This window comes from Pipistrellus kuhlii, unplaced genomic scaffold (assembly GCF_014108245.1).
Source record: "Pipistrellus kuhlii isolate mPipKuh1 unplaced genomic scaffold, mPipKuh1.p scaffold_m20_p_18, whole genome shotgun sequence".
Classification (NCBI taxonomy): Eukaryota; Metazoa; Chordata; class Mammalia; order Chiroptera; family Vespertilionidae; genus Pipistrellus; species Pipistrellus kuhlii.
The window spans coordinates 21,349,838-21,368,412 of record NW_023425493.1 but is presented as its reverse complement, the minus strand read 5'-3'; the positions used below and the strand labels follow the sequence as shown (position 1 = coordinate 21,368,412).

Sequence of the window (18,575 nt, the reverse complement as noted above, 5' to 3'; positions counted from 1 at the left end):
CTTGGTTTAATTTGCATTTCACTGATGGCTAATGATGTTGAGCATCCTTTCATGAGCTCATTGCTATATGTATATCTTTTTTTTTCTTAGAAATATCTATTCAGATATTTTGTCCAATTTTTAATTGGGTTATCTGGTACTTTTTATTGTTGAGTTTAAGGGTTCTTATAGCCTTCTGAGTTTGCAATGAGTTTACATATTCAGCTAGTTTTGTAACTTCCATGAAGGAATGCCTGTTGTCCTGTTGGTGGCAGCAAAACACCACTTCTTTAAAAATAGAAGCTACTAATCTAGCACTTCTGGTTCTGTGACATTGGAATTCCTTTATATTGGTTTCCCCTTCCAACATAATTTAAATGTTTAGTTTGTTTTAACTTTTCTCTAGTGTAGCTTCAGTTTGATGATGGGTTTAGTTTTAGTATGCTATCTTGTAAATGCTAAAACAGCCAACAAACACAAATGTGGACATTTAAAGTTTCAGAAATAATGCATTTTATGGATTAAAGATCAATACTAGAAAGAGTGCATATCCTCATACTACCATGCAATGCATTACAGAACACCTTGTAACTGTGGAAGGGATTTCTCATTATTTGTTTCTCATGAACCAGTCCAAAATGCCAGGATGGGAGGATAGTTGACTAAACATGCCATGTTCCAAGTTGTCAGTAATTAATTTAAACTTAATGTACCCTAAGTAATATGAGGTCACTAGACAGATAAAAACAATGAAATCCAATGTCCTTATTGTTATTTTTTAATGAGAAATCACAGTACTTAGCACAAACTTATTCAAGTGTTTCTTCCCCTTTTTCTTAAAAATCTCTCTCCATTTTTGTCCTCCTCTGCTCTGCTCCTATCTTTAATGAAACTATGGTCTGCTTTCATTCTAAGGCTAACTTTCCACTTGCATCCTTGATCCCAGTTTTCCTCCTCTCTTTGGAGAAGCCTGTGATGGTTGGTTAGTTCACTTACCCAACAGAAAGACATGCAGTGAATGCTGCCCAGCAGGCCTGGGTCAGGTGGGGAGCATGTGGAGAGGAGTCTGTGGACTCAGGTTGCCCTGAGTCCAGTGAAGGAAGCAGCCCAGTGGACGGTCACAAGTCTGTGTGATTGTCCTGGGCTTCCAAGAGGGAGTCTCAGGAGCCCGCGGACAGGGTGCCAACTTTATTCTGGGAGGACCAAGAAAGAATTTCCAGGGTGACAACTAAACTTTGCAGAGGGCCTTTTGGGCAGAGTGAGCATCATGAAGAAGAGGCACGAGAAGAGTGGCCAAGGCAGATGCTTTGCTCTGGTGCATTCTATGGTGATTCCTGGGCAAGGTTCAGAGGGCTTTAAATCACATATCTGCCACCAGTTTACTGTGGGGTTTTAATCAATTCGCCTAGCCTTTCTACACCTAATTTATTATTTATAAAATAAGGAATCAGGAACATATGGTTTCCAAGGCTCTTAATTTTTGTCTTGCTAACTATCAATCTATGCTAGATGTGTGTATGTATATGTTCACCCTGTAATTAGCGTATTGATTATTTAAATGCTTAGCTGAAGTTTATCTTTGTCTCTTAGAGAGTTTGCAGAGCAACATAATAATATTAGGAGCAAAAGAATATCCAGTCCATTATAGTTAAAAATAATACCAGTAAATTATTCTCAATCCCATTTTAAAAGCCTTTTAGCACCATCCTTGTATGTGAAAAACCAATTTGTTCTAAATTAGTGAAATGTTGTTGTGACTTGTGTGTGTGTGTGTGTGTGTGTGTGGCTGTATATAGAGTGCCCACACCACTGTACTACCATTATTCTTACTAAATATTTCCAGATGCTCAAGTAATATGTTGGATCCATGTAAAAAAAATCTGATGGCTGTAATCACTAATTAGATAATTGTGTAGCATTTACCATCTGTGATGAGCTTTCAAATATGTTTCAAGATAGTTAATAAATCAAATTAATGGTAGTACAATATCTACTTTTTAGCACTTAAAATATGCCTGGTGCTGTGCTAAGCACTTTTAAAGTAATCTTCATGACCTTTGTTTTGGATGTTTTTTGTTTTGTTTTGTTTTGTTTTGCTTTTGCTTTTATTGTGATGGCCATTTTAACCATTTCTAAGCATATAGTTCAGTGACATGAAGTGCATTTACATTGTTGTTCAGTCATCACTAACATCTTTCTTTAGAGCTTTTTCGTCTTCCCTAATTGTAACTGAGCCCATGAAGCAATTACTCCCCATTACTCTCTGCTTCCAGCTCCTACAGGTAACTTAGCATATTGTATGACCTCAAAATTTAACAGTAATCTTTTGAAGGTAAGATAAGTCAGTATACTCATTTTACAAATGAGGAAACTAAGGCTTTAGAAGTTAAGTAACTTGGCTGCAGTCATTCAGTGTCAGTGATACATAGTACTGGGCCTGTCTTGCTCTAGAATCCATGTCCTTAACCACTAAACAAGGATGTGTGTGTATGTGTGTTAAACCTTACACTCACCCTGTGAAGAGACAATTATTACCACTTGATACTTAGTTTCAGTAGTTCTCACTCAAAAACCCATGCTTTTTCACTCTTAAATTGTAGTCAGATCAGCTTCAATTTCACAAATTCATGTTGCCAAGGTACTATGAATGAAAAGGAAATTTTATATCCAAGTTTTTGGAAGATTGTGTAGGGGAGGAAAAGTTTTCTTTAACCCTTTTAAGATTCCTGGTTAGATCTATAAGTCAGGTGACAAAGACAGATTAACAAGGGAAATGCATACAAATTTAAATAACATATTTCACGTGACATGGGAGCCTTCATAAAGGAAAGGAAGACCTGAAGGACTGATTAAACCTGAGTGTTTTGATGTTAGGTTGGGTGAAAAGTGGATAGTTGTGTAGAAATATAATAGGACAAAGGGGATACAAGCTAAATTTATAATAGACGAGGGGAAATATTGCAAGGCTTGTTTGTTTATATTCTTCTCTGTATTCCCCTGTCTTGGAGATAAGGATGTTTCTTTCCTTCAAGTATAGGGATGGCACCTCTCACATGAGGGTCTGATGACCTGCTTCAGGGGAGAAGGACAGAGGAAGGTCAGAGAAACCTTCCCTCATCTCTCATTTTCTTCTTCAGTTTAAAATATTCAATATGCCCAGGTACCATGTTTTGGTATAGTGTGTTCTGAACCCCATCAACTTCACATTTAAAGATAGTTGTTGCAATTTCAAAATGTCACTGGTTAAATAGAACAGAAGCAGAGCCAGAGCAACTCTGAAGCTATTGTTATATAAAAATAATTGAATTTGGATTAATGAAAACAAGATCACAATCAAGAATGATGGTGAAATGAAAATATTCTTTGCTTTTGTCTAACTAGAAAAATATTTGATTCTTGAGTTTTGCTTATCCGTTTCTTCTTTCACAACCTGTAAGATGTATGAAGTCATCCCTAAATCCTGTTTAGTGCCCTATTCAAACTTTATTTCACTCTGACCAATCACTGTGTGTGAGCTGAGCATAGGGCGATGTTATCAGGAGATTTTTGTCAGAGGATGTCACTGCCCAGTAAGTTTTTATGACCCTTTTTATCTGCAAGACTTGCCAGTTTTGCTTTTCAGCATGAAGTAGACTAATTTTGTTCATTAAAGTGCTGACAGGGTTGATGACTCGCTGTGGGAATTGATTGATATTATCACAATAATATAACCAGTCAGAGGAAATTCAACTGAAGCATATTAAAATTTATTTGATACTTGGTTTATGCAGGTTGAGAAAAAAGGTGAAATACGCTCCTTTTACTGGAAATACAATAATCCCAAACCTCATAGCCTTACCTCTCCTCCCCCCCCCCAATCCCCCCTTGTTTCTTTCCTATAACTAAGGCTATTTGTTTGGTTTGGGCAAAGCCAAATGAATTTAGAATAAAATGTTTTATTTGTAACATTTATAATCTTGATTAATTAGGGTATAGGCTAAGCTGCTATTTAAAAAGAGAAATAGCTCATGAAAGAGAAACCATAAAAACAAAGTGGTTTAAATTAGTTTATTTCTCTTAAACCTACCAGTCCAAAAAAGGAGAGCTGGCCCCAAAAGGCAGGCAGCTCAGCTCCATGACATCACTCAGGGACCTCGGTTCCATGTGTTTTTGCTTCACCATTTCCTAGTATGTTATCCTCATGTGCATGGTTAAAACTAGATCAATGCCACATCAAGTTCTAAGTCAGAGGAAGAGGGAAATTTTAAGCAAAAGTAGAAGGCAAGCAATTTCCTTTTAAACAATGAGGAATTTGACTATATTACTTTTTTTTCACATTCTATTGACAAAAATGTTGCCCATGGCCACATTTAACCTGTAAGGAAACTAGTTAAAATTAATATGTCTATGGAAGAAGGGGACAGTTTTTTAGAGAACAATTAGCAGTCATCATAATTGGCCCCTCGGGCCTTTCAGTATCTGTGATCACCTTTATTCTGGCACATAAACACTTCATCCTTCCCAAGAGAGATGTTCAAAGGCCCTCATTCAATTACCTCATCTGCTAAAAGTCCAGGGTCTCTGAGTGAGGTACAGTCCTGTGTCTTGGGTCTGGGATGGTTCCTCAGAGCCCAGTGGCAAGGTTCTGCTTGTATAACTGGAATAAAAGCCCTCATTTGGAAAAGGGAAGAATGGGAAACACCCCATCATTAGTGGTCCATGGGAATTTACAAGACTCCTGCTCTAGCAGTAGAGAAGGTTTTTGGTTAGCCCACCTGGCTGCCCTTCGGTCTAAGCTCTAGAAGCTATACTGTTACCCATTGTCCTTTATGGTGGCATCTAAAGTTAGAGCTAAAGTGTACACCCTCCTTGGAAGCTGTATGGTTTTCAAAGCTACTTCCTGTTTGTGGAGAGTTGAAAGCCTGAGAGTTGTTTTAGTGCTCAAATTAAATATGTTATTTTTTTTGGCAAGCTTTTTGATTTGGGTGGTGGTAGTGGGGAATTTCTCCCCCCCCCCCCCCCCATATTTTTGAAGGCTTTGGTTCTTTAGCTTCCAGTTAATTCATTGTGAGTAAACAAATTCAAAGATTTCTTCTAAACAAAATTCTTAAGTCGTCTTTTTCCATTTGTTTGTCTTTTTTCAGTGGCCCATTCCTTTCACCCCCCATTTTATTTTTAATATATTTTTATTGGTTTCAGAGAGGAAGGGAGAGGGAGAGATGGATAGAAACGTCAGTGATGAGAGAGAATCATTGATCGGCTGCTTCCTGCATGCCCCCATGGGGGATCAAGCCTGCAACCCGGGTATGTGCCCTTGACCGGAATTGAACCTGGGACCTTTCAGTCTGCAGGCCGACACTCTATTTGCTGAGCCAAGCCATCTAGGGCATCCCGCCTTTTTAACAGTGGTTATCCTGAGGCCGCCACAGCCTGGGCAGGAAGGTGACACTCTAATTTGATCTTTGCCTCTTGGCTGACTCTGTTTTGGCTGAGATGTTTTAGAGATAACTTGTGAAAAAATGTAGAAGCTATTCAATATTTATCCTTCTTTTTGGGAGATAAGCTAGATTTTTCAACCCTGAGGCCTCCAATCATTATACCTGATCAGTTTATATTATAGACTACTTTCCAGCCACTTTCTCTGGAGCAACAGGTATCACAGAAACATACATGGTCTACTTTTGAAGTTACCACAGGTAACAGTTTTCTCAACATCATGACATAACATAAAAGGGATCACCAATTTCCCAGTCTGCAGTATTTGTTTTCTCGCCTTGTCTTTCACCCAACCACAAAGCCAAGAAGCTAATTTTAAATTTAAATTTTGGCAGCAATATCTGGGTACCAATTTCTGTATTAGAGGATAGGCTAAACTGTTACATCAACCCAAAACACAGTGGCTTAAATAAGAAGGAAGGTGGGTTTTTTTGGTTTTGTTTTGCTTTTTGTTTTGTTTTATGTGACAGACTGTAGAGATAGGCCTGTGCTCCAGGCCTGTATGCAGCTCAGCTCCATGGATGTTTCAGGACCCAAGTTGCTTCAGCCTGGTTTTCCTAACTCAGTGCTATTGATATATATATTTTAAATATGTTTTATTGATTTTCTTACAGAGAGGAAGGGAGAGAGATAGAGAGATAGAAACATCGATGAGAGAGAAACATCGCCCAACTGCCTCTTGTATACCCCCTACCGGGGATGTGCCTGCAACCAATGTACATGCCCTTGACTGGAATCGAACCTGGGACCTTTCAGTCCGCAGACCAACACTCTACTGCTGAGCCAAACCGGTTTCGGCAGTGCTATTGATATTTTGGGCAGTAAATATTTGTTGTAGGTGACTGTCTTGTGCAGTACAGGGTGTTCAGCAATTATTCCTGACTTCTGCCTGCTAGCTATCAGTAACTTCCCTAGTTAAGACAAACAAAAGTGTCTCCAGGCATTACTATATGCCCCCTTGTGGGTAAAATCATCCAAGGATGTGAAATATTGCTTAGAATGTCTTAGAATCATCTTTATTTATGTAGTCAAAGCAGATATTAATCCACAGTGAAGAGGAAAAAACAACAACCAATCAAAATAGGCCAGATGTCATAATTAGCAATGCCACTAATATAGTTATTACAACTTTATTCTATATGTTCAAATGTTAAGTTAAAAAATGTAAGATATAAAATAGAGCCAAAATTGAATTTTGAAGTAGATTTTTTATTGATTTCAGAGGGAAAGAGAAAGGGAGAGAGTGAAGGAAACATCAGTGATGAGAGAGAATCATTGATTAGCTGCCTCCTGCATGCCCCCTACTGGGGATTGAGCCAGAAACCCTGGCATGCGCCCTAACCAGGAATTGAAACGTGACCTTCTCGTTTGTAGGTCAATGCTCAAACCACTGAGCCCCACTGGTTGGTGGACCTTCTGCTTTTTTGCATTGCATAAATTCTCATTCCAAAGAAAATAATTCCTAAATTTTGTCCTAGCTCAAATTCCAATGTATCTTTAGCCATGCTATGGAAAACCTTCAGAGGCCTTTGATATTTCTTTTTTGTTATCATTATTTTTATGTGGATAAGGTATGTTATGTACAGTACACCTTGAGTGGGTTCCATCTACACCAACAACGATCTGCATGTCTGTACATCATGTCCTTGATTATTACACTTTATTCATCTTTTCATTCTCCCATCAGAAGTCTTTGAGCTAAACTCTAGCACTGTGTCCTGAAAGCATCTTTCTATCACAGATCATGTCCCTTTTCTCTGTTTACACAGAGCCTTCCTAGCCCCTGTGTTCTCTTTTCAAGGATGGTTCTTGACTCTCCGGCAGAAATGAGTGCCTGCTGCACACATGCCTTGTACTATCTGCTTTCTGTCTGGGAATTGTCTTTCAGCCTCTCTAAAAATCTACACATTTTTCAAGTCCAGCTTAAAATCTGCATATAACTTTTGACTCCCCCCAAACTTAACTAATAGCCTACTGTTGACTGGAAGGAAGCCTTACTGATAACATAACAGTAGATTAACACATACTTTGTATGTTATATGTATTATATACAATATTCTTACAATAAAGTAAGCTAGAGAAAATAAAATGTTATTAAGAAAATCATAAGGGCCCAACCAGCATGCCTCAGTGATTGAGAATCGACCTGTGAATCAGGTCAGGTTCGATGCCTGATCAGGTCACATGCCTGGGTTGCAGGGTTGATCTCCAGTGGGAGCAGTGCAGGAGGAGCCAATAAATTCTCTCTCATCATTGATGTTCCTATCTCTCCCTCTCCCTTCCTCTCTGACATCAATAAAAATATTTTTTAAAGAAAATCATAAGGAAGAGAAATACATTTAAAAATTTATTGAAAAATCCACATGTAAGTGCAATTCAAACCCATGTTGTTTGAGGGTCAACTGTAAATGTAAAACAAATGGAAATTGGAACTTAATTCTTTGGTTAATTTGTTTATCTAGCCTGGCTAATCCCATTTCAAACATCTTACCCATTTATTTATAATTTTTATCTTCTCTAAATGTAATAGCTTGCAGGGGAGACATACGGAAGTGTCTTCTGCTTACCACAGTAATTTCCATATCATTTTCTTGAGTTTGACTTTAATCCTATTAATATTATAGTAAACTAGAGACCTGATGCATGAAATTCGTGCAAGGGGCTCGGTCCTCACAGCCCCAGCTTTGTCCAGAAGGTCTTCTGGAAGTATGTCTGGTCTAATTAACATATTACACTTTTATTATTATAGATTCTGAGCATCTGCCCTCTTGGGCAAATAAACTTGTTAATCAGATGTTTTCTTAAAGGTGTATTTTATGTTAATACTAATTCTAGATGTATGTTGGCATTGTTTAGAAATCTTTGAGAACTTTAATAATATGAATTTACAATACTCACTATTTATAGGAAAACACATTACTATTTCCATGAACATGTACTTGGTTTCCATGTAAAATAGGAAATATTTTATATAGCACTCCCCTCCCCAGTATATTTTTCACATTAAAACTCAAACTAAAGCAATAACTCTGGACTTCTCTTTGTGTGAAGTCCTTGAGTCTATCCATTGACCGATCACAAGGGAACTAGCCTGTACTCCCCAAGTCAGATATTCTTATTTCCGAAGCATCTTCTACCTGATGTTGAGCATAGTGCTGAATAACATTGAGTTTCATTTATTTTCTCTTGGCTTTGACATTGTCTTATTATGTGTCAATATTTTTCCTCTCTTCTTTTAGAAATCCCTAAATGTTGTACTTGCTTTTTTTTAAAACATTTTTTCTTACTAATTTAGATGGTAAATAAGAGAAACACACTTACCATCCCCTACTTTAATGCATGCCCTTTTAAAAATTAAGTCTTGCCTGGCTGGTGTGACTCAGTGGTTGAGAGTTGACCAATGAACCAGGAGGTCAAGGTTCGATTCCCAATCAGAGCACACGCCTGGGTTGTGGATTCGATCCCCAGTTGTTGTGTGTGTGTGTGTGTGTGTGTGTGTGTATGTGGCAGCCACTCGATGATGTTTCTCATTGATGTTTCCATCTCTCTAGCCTTCTCCCTGAAAAATCAATAAAACATATAATAATTAAGCCCATACTTTAATTCTACTTGTAACTCACTTCTCCATTTGAACATCAATCATTTATTAATTTACTCAAAATTTATTTAAATGATCTGTGACCGCCAAAACTGGTTTGGCTCAATTGATAGAGCATCGGCTTTGGGACTGAAAGGCCCCAAGTTCAATTCCGGTCAATTGCATGTACCTTGGTTGCGGACATATCCCCGGTAGGGGGTGTGCAAGAGGCAGCTGATCCATCGATGTTTCTAACTCTCTATCTCTCTCCCTTCCTCTCTGTACAAAATCAATAAAATATATTTTTAAAAATAAATAAATAAATGATCTGTGACCATAGTGACTAGGAATTGTTGGTAGTGAAGGTGCAAAGATGAGTATGTTGTAGTTCATATGAGGGGCTCACAGAGAGATGGAGGAGACAGACAGGGATACAAGTATTTGCTGTGGAATTGTTACTGCATGATCATGAAAAGGCACAGGATGCAGAGTCAGAGGAGGGAGGTATTGGCAGGGATAGTCTGAAAGAGATAATGACATTTGCATCTTGAAAGATTAGCAAGAAAAAGACAAGGAATGATATTTTGGGTGATGAGAACGGCATATGTGAGGAGCAGAAGCATCACCATACAGCGTGTTTGGGAAGCGCTGAGAGAATGCTGCTATGGTGTCAAGATGACAGTGTAGTTGGAAAAGTATGTGAGGTTTAAATTGTCAAAGGGTGTCTTATGGTTACGGTTGTGTGCTAATCTTTGAACCCGTGAGCCAGAGGGAATCTTCAAACAGTTACACAGTCAGGTCCGGTGTGTTTAGGGAGACAGTTTTGAAGATAGTGAGAGAGAGACTGAAATGTCTGGACTGGTAATGAATATGGAGACTGTTAGGAGAATAGCCCAGTGGAGAAATAATTAAGGCTTCTTTCACTAAGGCTGCAAAACAGAGGTGCGAGGGAGGGCCAACTGAGCAGCATTTCTCAGGTGCCATCAGGGAGACTTGGGGAGAGTTAGATGTACCGGACGATGTGCACTAAGGGTCATTGCTGTTCTACACTTTTCTCTTTCTCTTTCTCATCTCTTAAGCCAGGGTGACCCTAGAAAATTGAATAGGCTACCAGATCAGCTACTGCTTGGGTCAGCTACTGCTTGGTTCAGCTTAATGTATTGTGGTTTGAAGTCTATTAATAGTCTTTCTGAGAAAGTAATCAAACCAATTGATCTTATAACCAAACTTTGTGCTTCAAGTCAGCAAGTCTGAGAGAGTCACTGTATTCATATATAGGGGTTGTTCATAAATAGGGGTGTTCATACATAGGGGGCGTTCATATATAGGGGGTGTTTATATATAGGGGGTGTTCTGTTTCCTACATGATGTGCCCTTCCCTGACATGATAAAGAATATTACCTCTGGCAGTTTTGTTCCAATGAGCTATATAAAGGACATAATAAGCCACAGGTTCTTGGAAAGTTGCACAAAGATAGCAAAGAACTGTTTTTTCCTTCATGAGGCTTCTCAGGTTCAGCATGGCTCTGTTTCTATGGCAACCACATAGTCCAGGTTCTCGTTTTCTCACATTTGACTTATTGAAGAGTTTTATGGCTTATCTACCTTCAGTCTCTTCCTCTCTTAAACTCCCTGGCCCTCTCCTCTGCTGCCAGATTAATCTTTTTAAAGAACTATCTTCATTGTATTTGCCTATCTGACATTCCATTTTCATCGTAATCTGGCCTCAAATGTACCTACTGGGCACATTATTACATACTGTCATGTAGGCCCCTTAATTGTGCTGATCATGCATCTTGTTTCTCCATTAAGCCTAATACCTTTGAGAACAGAGATCCTATCACATGCTAGTGTTATATTCCACCCAGCAGCAAGCACAACTCCGGGCTCATGGTGTGCACATAGAGAGGCGAACATGTTCTCTTTTGCTCTTTGTCCCTTGGTTTATTTATTCCTCCCTATCCTCACTAGGACTGAGGGCTGTTTCTGGTTGTTTTGTGTTAATTTTTTTTTCCTTCCTAAAGTAGTTGATGGTTATTTAGCACATATTATCCAAAGCTTGCAGGACATTTTAAAAACCAATATTATCATATCTTTACTTTTAAATATAGAAGCCTCTCTCTTCTTTTGCAAAAACCACAATGACCAGCTACTTGCATGTCTAAAATGGGTTCTGCATTTTTTCTGTGGCCAGTCATTCCAATGGTCATAGATTAATCATAGCCTTTTAGAAGCATAACATTTGGTATTAGTCATGGCACTACTGCAGGTAACCAGGTAGACCAATTTAGTTGGAGTGTGCTTTGTTTCTTTGATGTGTCTAGACATAGGTTCAGAGGGAGAAAAACAACTCAACATTCATGAAGGATATATTCCAAGATGCTCTTGAATTTCCCAATTTTTTTAATGTCACTATGATTTTTAACTCATTTTACTTATAAAATGGAGAGACGATATCCACATTGCCATCAGAACATATAATAGCAGAAGACAAAGATTACAAGCTAAGCTTATTGATTATTTACCACATGGACGCGAGTACTAATTCATTCCTCTGCAAACCTACAAGTTACTATGTTGTGACCTTGTGGGATCTCTCCGGGAGAGCTGAAGGAATAAATATTAAATCTTTAAATGTTAAGAGGTTACTTTAGTTGACTTCCAGTTGCTAAAGAAAAGAAATATTAAAAAAGGCCCTGTAAAATAATAATATTTTAAATTAAAATTAAATAAACGAATGGAGGAAGTTGAGACAAGAATCCTATTTTATGTTTATATTTTCTTTAATAATTTGTTAATAAAGCTCTCTCTCCTCTTCCTATGAGTCTTGCCCTGATATTTTCTAATTGGAAAGAGAGATAAATACTCAGGAAAGAGTAGACATGTTAAGTATGATAATTGTCAGGAAAGAAATAATACAAGGGAAGCTAATGTGTTATTGCTCTTCATTAGTTAAATTAGTGAGAGAAATCTTCTATGAGCAAAGTAACATTTGAGTTGAGAGATACAGTGGAGCCAGCCAAATAAAGATCAGCTGCAACAGCAAGTGCAAAGGCCCTGAGGCAGAAAAGCTTTTAATGTTCAAAACAGAAAGGAGGCCAGTGTGACTGGAGCATAGTGAACAAGATGTGAAAGGAAGGAGGGGTGATCAGAAACGTAGGCAGATCAGCAGAGATATAGAAACAGTAGTAAAGCATTGGCATTTGAGTATGATTGGAAGCCAGTATAACTTTTTTATCTGATTATGGTTTTAAGACACTGATTGAGGAATTTGGGAATGTGGAATATGGATTGTAAAAAGGCAAGTGTAGAAGCATGGAGACCAGTCAGAACGTTATTTCAGTAGGATAAGCAGAAAATGATGGTAACTTAGGCCAAGGTGGTGACAGGAAAGATGGGAAAAGAAGGCAAATTCAAGATACTTTTGTAGATAGGGCTGACAGGACGTGTAGATAAATTGAATTTGGAAGGCTGAGGGGAGTGAGAAATCAAGATCATGGAGAGATGGTGCAAACTGGTTTTGAAAAACATGAGCAAATCACTTATTTTGGCGATAATTTTACTATAACACATAATAATAATGAAATATCATCATGCATGGAAGAGGATGGCACAATGTCTGACACACCAAAGGAACACATGAGGGTTTAGCATAGTTCATGGGCCTTATAAACACTGAATAAATGATTATTATTGATACTTTTAGTCACTTAAATATTTAGCAAGAATCTCCAATGTATAAGTTGCTTTGTTAAGCCCTGCTTGGGAAACATGAGTATGAGCTAGGTAAAGGAGCGCACCAGGCAGGAAGCCTATACATGTGTTCCTGTCAGCCAGCAGGACAGCCATGGCAATACTGAGGTACATAATGCTGACCTCATAAGGGAGGTGCAGAGGTAGCTGATTCCCACCAGTGAATGTAGAGGAAGAATTACCCCAAATCTCATTATTTTGCTACTTCTGAAATTCTACTGAACCCATTTGAAACCAAGAGTGAATGGCTTGGGGATAGGTAGGGGAGGAAATGGTTTGGCTGTACAGTGTTTTACCATTTAAAAAAAATATATTTTTTTATTGATTTTAGAGAGGAAGAAAGAGGGAGAGATAGATAGAAACATCAATGATGAGAGAATCATTGCTCAGCTGCATCCTGTACGCCCCACACTAGGACCGAGCCGGCAACCCAGGCATGTGCCCTAACTGGGAATAGAGCTGTGACCTGGCTCATAGGTTGAGGCTCAACAATTGAGCCACTTGGGCTGGGCAAGTGTCTTACCATCTTATTTCAGAACATGGACTTATCTGTTCACAAAAAAGACAGTGCCCCCATCTTGACATATGCATTTTGTGGAAACAAATTCACGGCTGACCCATATAACTGCACTGAAAATCCTATTTTTCGCAGAAACAGCCTTTAAACTGCACCTAGCATTCCTCGTGACACAGAGATGCCAGAGATAGCACATTTAACAGAGAACTGGTGATGGCCAGAGGAAGAAAGTAGAGGCAATTCACAACTTCTCAAGATGAACGCAGCACCTCATTATTTTTAACAGCAATGACAATACATACACATAAACATAAAAAGTAAAATGCTGATTTAGCTTGAGAAGATCAAGGAATAGTTTAGAGTCTATCTGTTGTAATTTTAACCTGATCGATGAAAATTAAAGAACAGGCGCTCTCACATTTTTGCCTGCCTTCTGCATGAACTTGGAAATAAAGAGGAGCCCTGCGCACACCACCCAGGGAAAGGGACGGGTGAAGCGGGAGAGCATTTCATTGTGCAGCCTGCACCTCAGACATGGCTTGGAGAAGGCTGCTCTTCTGTAGACAGTTGGCTGAGCTACCCAGGATGTGGCCTCTGTACTCTGTTACACAGTGTGTGTTTAGCAGGGACTATTTTCAGGCAGGCTTTTGGGAGTCCCCTCTCAACTCAAATCTATGAACCTTCAATTCTTTCTTACTGTATGGCAGGCACAGGCTCCAGACCAATTCCATGTGGAGTGAAGTGATGAAGCACAGTCTTCCTAATAAGATAGGCTTTTTAAATGGCTCCATTCACTGAAGCATAGCAGGTTATAGTGCAGGGGACACCGGGTTCCTCTCTGTATAGCTGGGCTCTGGGATCTTGGCTTCCTGGCTCTGCCTCAGACAAGTTTTATGATTGTGAACACTTCACTTTCTGCTGTCTCAGTCCATTCTCTCATCAGTAGGATAAACGTGTTTTCTAGGGTCTAATGATGTCACATTACTTAGGATTCTGCTATCATAGCTATCTACACTAATAAAAGAGAAATATGCAAATTGACTGTACCTTTGCAATGCCCATCAGCCAATCAGGAATGAGTATGCAAATTAATCCGACAAATATGGTGGGTTAATTTGCATACCCAGGTGCCCAGCAACCAGGGTTGGGACACTTGCATCATCACCATGGTGACAGCGCAAGTGTTTTGCACCACCCCAGCCACTCCAGTCCTCTGGGCAGCATGGGAAGGCAGAAAAACAGCTCTGGGGGAGGGCAAAGGCTGTGCCGGCAGCCAGAGTAAGGAAGGCCCATTCTGCACGAGTCTTCATGCATCGGGTGTCTAGTATATATAATATTCTCTTGCTTTTGATCATTTTATACTAAAATCTTCACTTTGTATGTTTTTTTTTAATTTTTATCTTTTTTAAAAGCAAAGATTTTTATTTTTATTTTTAAAATTTTTTCTTATTAAATTATTATCTTTGTACTTATACATTATCTTTGTATGGTTTTTAAAGAAATTGTTTTGGGATAAAATAAAGGTTTGACTGCCACATATAACTATCTTATTTAAAATATTTTGTTAATTAATATTTTAAGTGCTTAATGAAACAAATTTGTTTTTCTGAGGTTTTAGAAAAGGAAGCCAAACAATATTCTGTTAAGGAAAGCAATTTCCTTTTGACTCAATTCTATAATTAATCTACTCTTCTAACTAAGATCTCAGAGATATAATGATAAATATGTTTCTGTTTTGTTACCTGCAGAGATCTGGAACTTGTATTTGTTAGAGTAGGAAATAAGGCTCAGGAGGAAGTAGCTCTGCTCTCAGCCCTGCCACTTTGTGCCATGCTGCAGCTCCCCTGACACCAGCTACAGCACTGCCACCCCAGTGTTCTCATCCATATTGGTTCATTGTTGGGCTACAGATAAGAAACTGTCCCTAAGGTGATGCTTTTTGCCTTCATCTGGCTACAACTGGTTATTTTTAGCAAGTAAATTAATATAATTTATTTTGATTTTATAATTCTGAGGTTGTAAACTTTTTAAACTAGGGGCAGTTCCCAGTTATAATATGACTAGGGAAGGATTAATTTGACCAATCTATCAAAACAGTGTTTTGGACCATTAACTGAGTGTCAAGATCTATGACTTAAGAAAGTTATTTTTTGCTTTAGAATCTCAACATCAGTAGTTCTTTAAATGTATACTCTTATTATTATATTGTAGGTTTTTATGTTTTATCACATTAATGAGTATTTGTAAAAAAAAATTCCTTCTAATTGTGGCTGGCCTTCCCATAATGCTGAAATACAGCTGCACATCCTAGCATTGCAGAGTCATTATTATTGCACAAACACGTCAAGTGGAGGGTGTGTCATTTCTTGGGTACAGATCCTTGCTCTTCTGTCCATACTCTATCATTTTGCTCTAAACCTCTCTTCAGTAGAGATTTCAGTCATCTAGCAAGGATTGGAACTTCCCACTTTGAATACACAATATAAAATCAGACTTTTACCGGTTTTCGTCGTTAGAAAGCAAGAGTAAATAAAGGTCAGCATCTTAGCTGGCAGGCTCTCTGATTTTTTTGTGACCATCACGTTAGAAGAAGCTAGTTCATCTGTCTGTGGGTTTAGGATTCACTAGCATAAGCTGTCAGACACTGATTGAAGGTGGACAGGGAGGGGAAGCACATCTGTCCAACGATCGCCATTGGCTTCTTATTACAGCATTTTCCCCAGAGACGCGCTCTGCATGCTCATTCACCTACCTCCCCCCCTTCCCTCGCTGCCTGCCTACCCCTTCATTACTGATTCACAGCAAGAGGCAGCAGCGGCGGCAGCAGAGCAGCAGCAGCGCTGCTTGTCACGAATCAAGGATTGCAATGAGCTCATCCTTTTTCTCCTTGCAGCTTCACAACTGCCCTGGCTTCCTGGCTACTGCTGCTGCTGTCTGCTCACACACAGACACAGACACACGCACACAACACTCAGGCACAGTCTCTCTCGCTCGCTCGCTCTCTCTCAAACACACACACACACACACACACACACACACACACACACGACCCTTCTAAGCAGCTTGTACATTTTGACACATGTGTCTGAACTCTCCTACATCATTCTTGGCCATTTTCTTGCATTCCATTGCTGTATTTGATTTCATTTTCTGGTCTACTTCGGGGCTCTTGCACCGTGGCTAATTTAGCCAAAATGTTTTTCTTGTGGAGACGTTAGCTGACAGTCCCGAGAACGGACTGGATTGTGCTTGCTCTTGGGGAGACCAAAGCCAGGCTCCTCTCCCACTACACCTCCTAAAATTGTGGATGAGAGTTCCAGCTTGCTCATTCTGGATACCTACTTACTGCTCATGGAACAAGGGGTGCCCTGCCCAGCCCCAGCTGCTAAGCTCACACCTCCTGTCAAAAAGTCCCAGGACATGCACGACGAGAGGACCAAGCTGGTGAATGAGTATGCGTGTCGCGTGCTGGAACTTCTGGGGATGGGGCATCGCCTGTTTGTGCCTCGGCTTCTGGCGGTGAGACTGTTTTTCATTGAACTTCATTTGGGGGGAATCTGCCACCCTCTGTGAGAATTCCTAGTGTCCTGGAGGTGCCTGCAGTCTTTTCTTCCCCCCTCCTTTCTCACTCAACCGAGAAGGAAGTGCCGAGTAGCTGTGGCCAGGGGCTCTATCCAGCCTGGTCCTTAATTGGCTAGAGGAGACAGTTCTTTTCTCAGAGCCCAGGGCACGGTAGTGGCATTATCTCTGTGGCAGAAAAAATAAAAAAATGGTTTTCTGGCTGGCTCTGCTCCGCAGTAAAGCAGAATACTCAAGAGCTAGATGTAGGCATCCTGTGCTTATGTCCCCAAAGGGTTAAATTGTATCATAGATGTTATTGCTACTTATCTGGACTGTGTGTGGTTTGCTTTCTAACCTCCCCATTTGATTACCGATTTGATTTTTTTTTGGGGGGGGGGGGGAAGGGGGGCAAGGATAGGGAATTTTATCCCATAAATATTTTGTGTCGGAAATTGTACATTTCTCTCCTGGAATGTTCAAACTGTGTATCTATGAAAGAGCTTAAAACTGTTGAGTCTGTGCAGTGGATCTGGGAAGTCTGGCTTGCTTGTTTTTTTTATTTCCTGAACAAGAGAAAAATCACCTTTCCTCACTTCCTACTAAGGGTTAAAATTAATACCCACAATCACTGGCGCAAGGTTTCTTTTTAGTGGCTTGAGAACTACACCTAGCAACTGTTCTCTAATGTAATTGGGCTGCAGTAGTCCTAAACTGTTATTTGGTATTTGAACAAGACTAATTTAGCTTTGTCTGTTTTATACAATGGAGTTTAATACCATTCTGCTTGTTCCCTCATTATGGTTCTCTCACATTTGAGTCTTTTCAGAAGTATAATATTGACTCGACTGAATTTAATTCTTTTCTCTCACATATTTCCCTCCAGTATAGCTCATCTTTGTTTATACTTATCTTTACCATTATTAATTTAGTCTTCACATACTATTTTGCATACAAATATAATATCCTGCATAATCATAACAGACATGTTAGGCAGCCACATCCATAAGGGATTTCTCACCCTGAAGAGAGTCTGTTTATCATTCCAAGATTAAGATAGATGCAAGGACAAGCATAGCATACAATTATAGGGAGGAGGGCTGTATTTTTGAGAAATATCAATACTTTGACATTTAAAAAAGAAAAAGAAAAAGAAATCAATATGTGTTTTAATGCTCAGGTGAGGTCATCAATGCTCATTTTGATTTGTTTTTTCTGAATCACATTTTTTTCTTAATACAGGAGAAAACGGAAGGTTCATGATTCTATTAGAAAAGTGTGTTGTTGTTTTTTAAGGGAAATAAAAAATTTAAGTGAAATAAAAAGTGTGGTATTTCAGGAGCTTTGACACTAAAAAGTGCTAAAATATATATTCTACAAATTCTCCGCATCTCTGAGGAATCGGTTTTGGCTGAATACATTTCCATATTCTTAAAGACCACTCAGCTTTGTGTCACCAGGACTTGAACTGGTAACTTTCTGTAATCTGGGGCTGCCTCCTTTTGGCATTTACATTTTCAGTGTTTTAAAGGAAAAATAAACTGATAACTAAGAATGTCTCTCATACTCAATCTTCATTAGAGATTAATTTAAACAGCCTCTAGTTTAAAACACACTATTCATGATAAAATCCACAGGGAGTTAGGTTCCTAAGCTCCAAGTGTTAGGAAGGTCACATGTATCTGTATGTTGCAACTGTGCAGCCAGCCTGCTTGC

At 39.1% G+C, this 18,575-nt stretch overlaps 1 protein-coding gene across 10 annotated transcripts in view; it reads left to right on the top strand.

Moving 5' to 3' along the window:
* Positions 1 to 18,575, top strand: part of RABGAP1L (RAB GTPase activating protein 1 like) — a 372,936-nt gene that overhangs the window by 260,756 nt on the left and 93,605 nt on the right. Inside the window, exon 19 of one of the 10 annotated variants that reach the window (XM_045583200.1) lies at positions 13,437 to 14,079. The exons of 6 other annotated variants lie outside the window; for them this stretch is intronic. In XM_045583200.1, the coding sequence (XP_045439156.1) occupies positions 13,437 to 13,460 (24 nt within the window). In that variant the 3' untranslated portion in view covers positions 13,461 to 14,079. Of the gene's footprint in view, positions 1 to 2,805; positions 2,819 to 13,436; positions 14,080 to 16,281; positions 16,821 to 18,575 lie in introns of those variants that run through there. 3 more of the 10 variants (XM_045583201.1, XM_045583207.1, XM_036442310.2) reach the window with 3 other exon arrangements.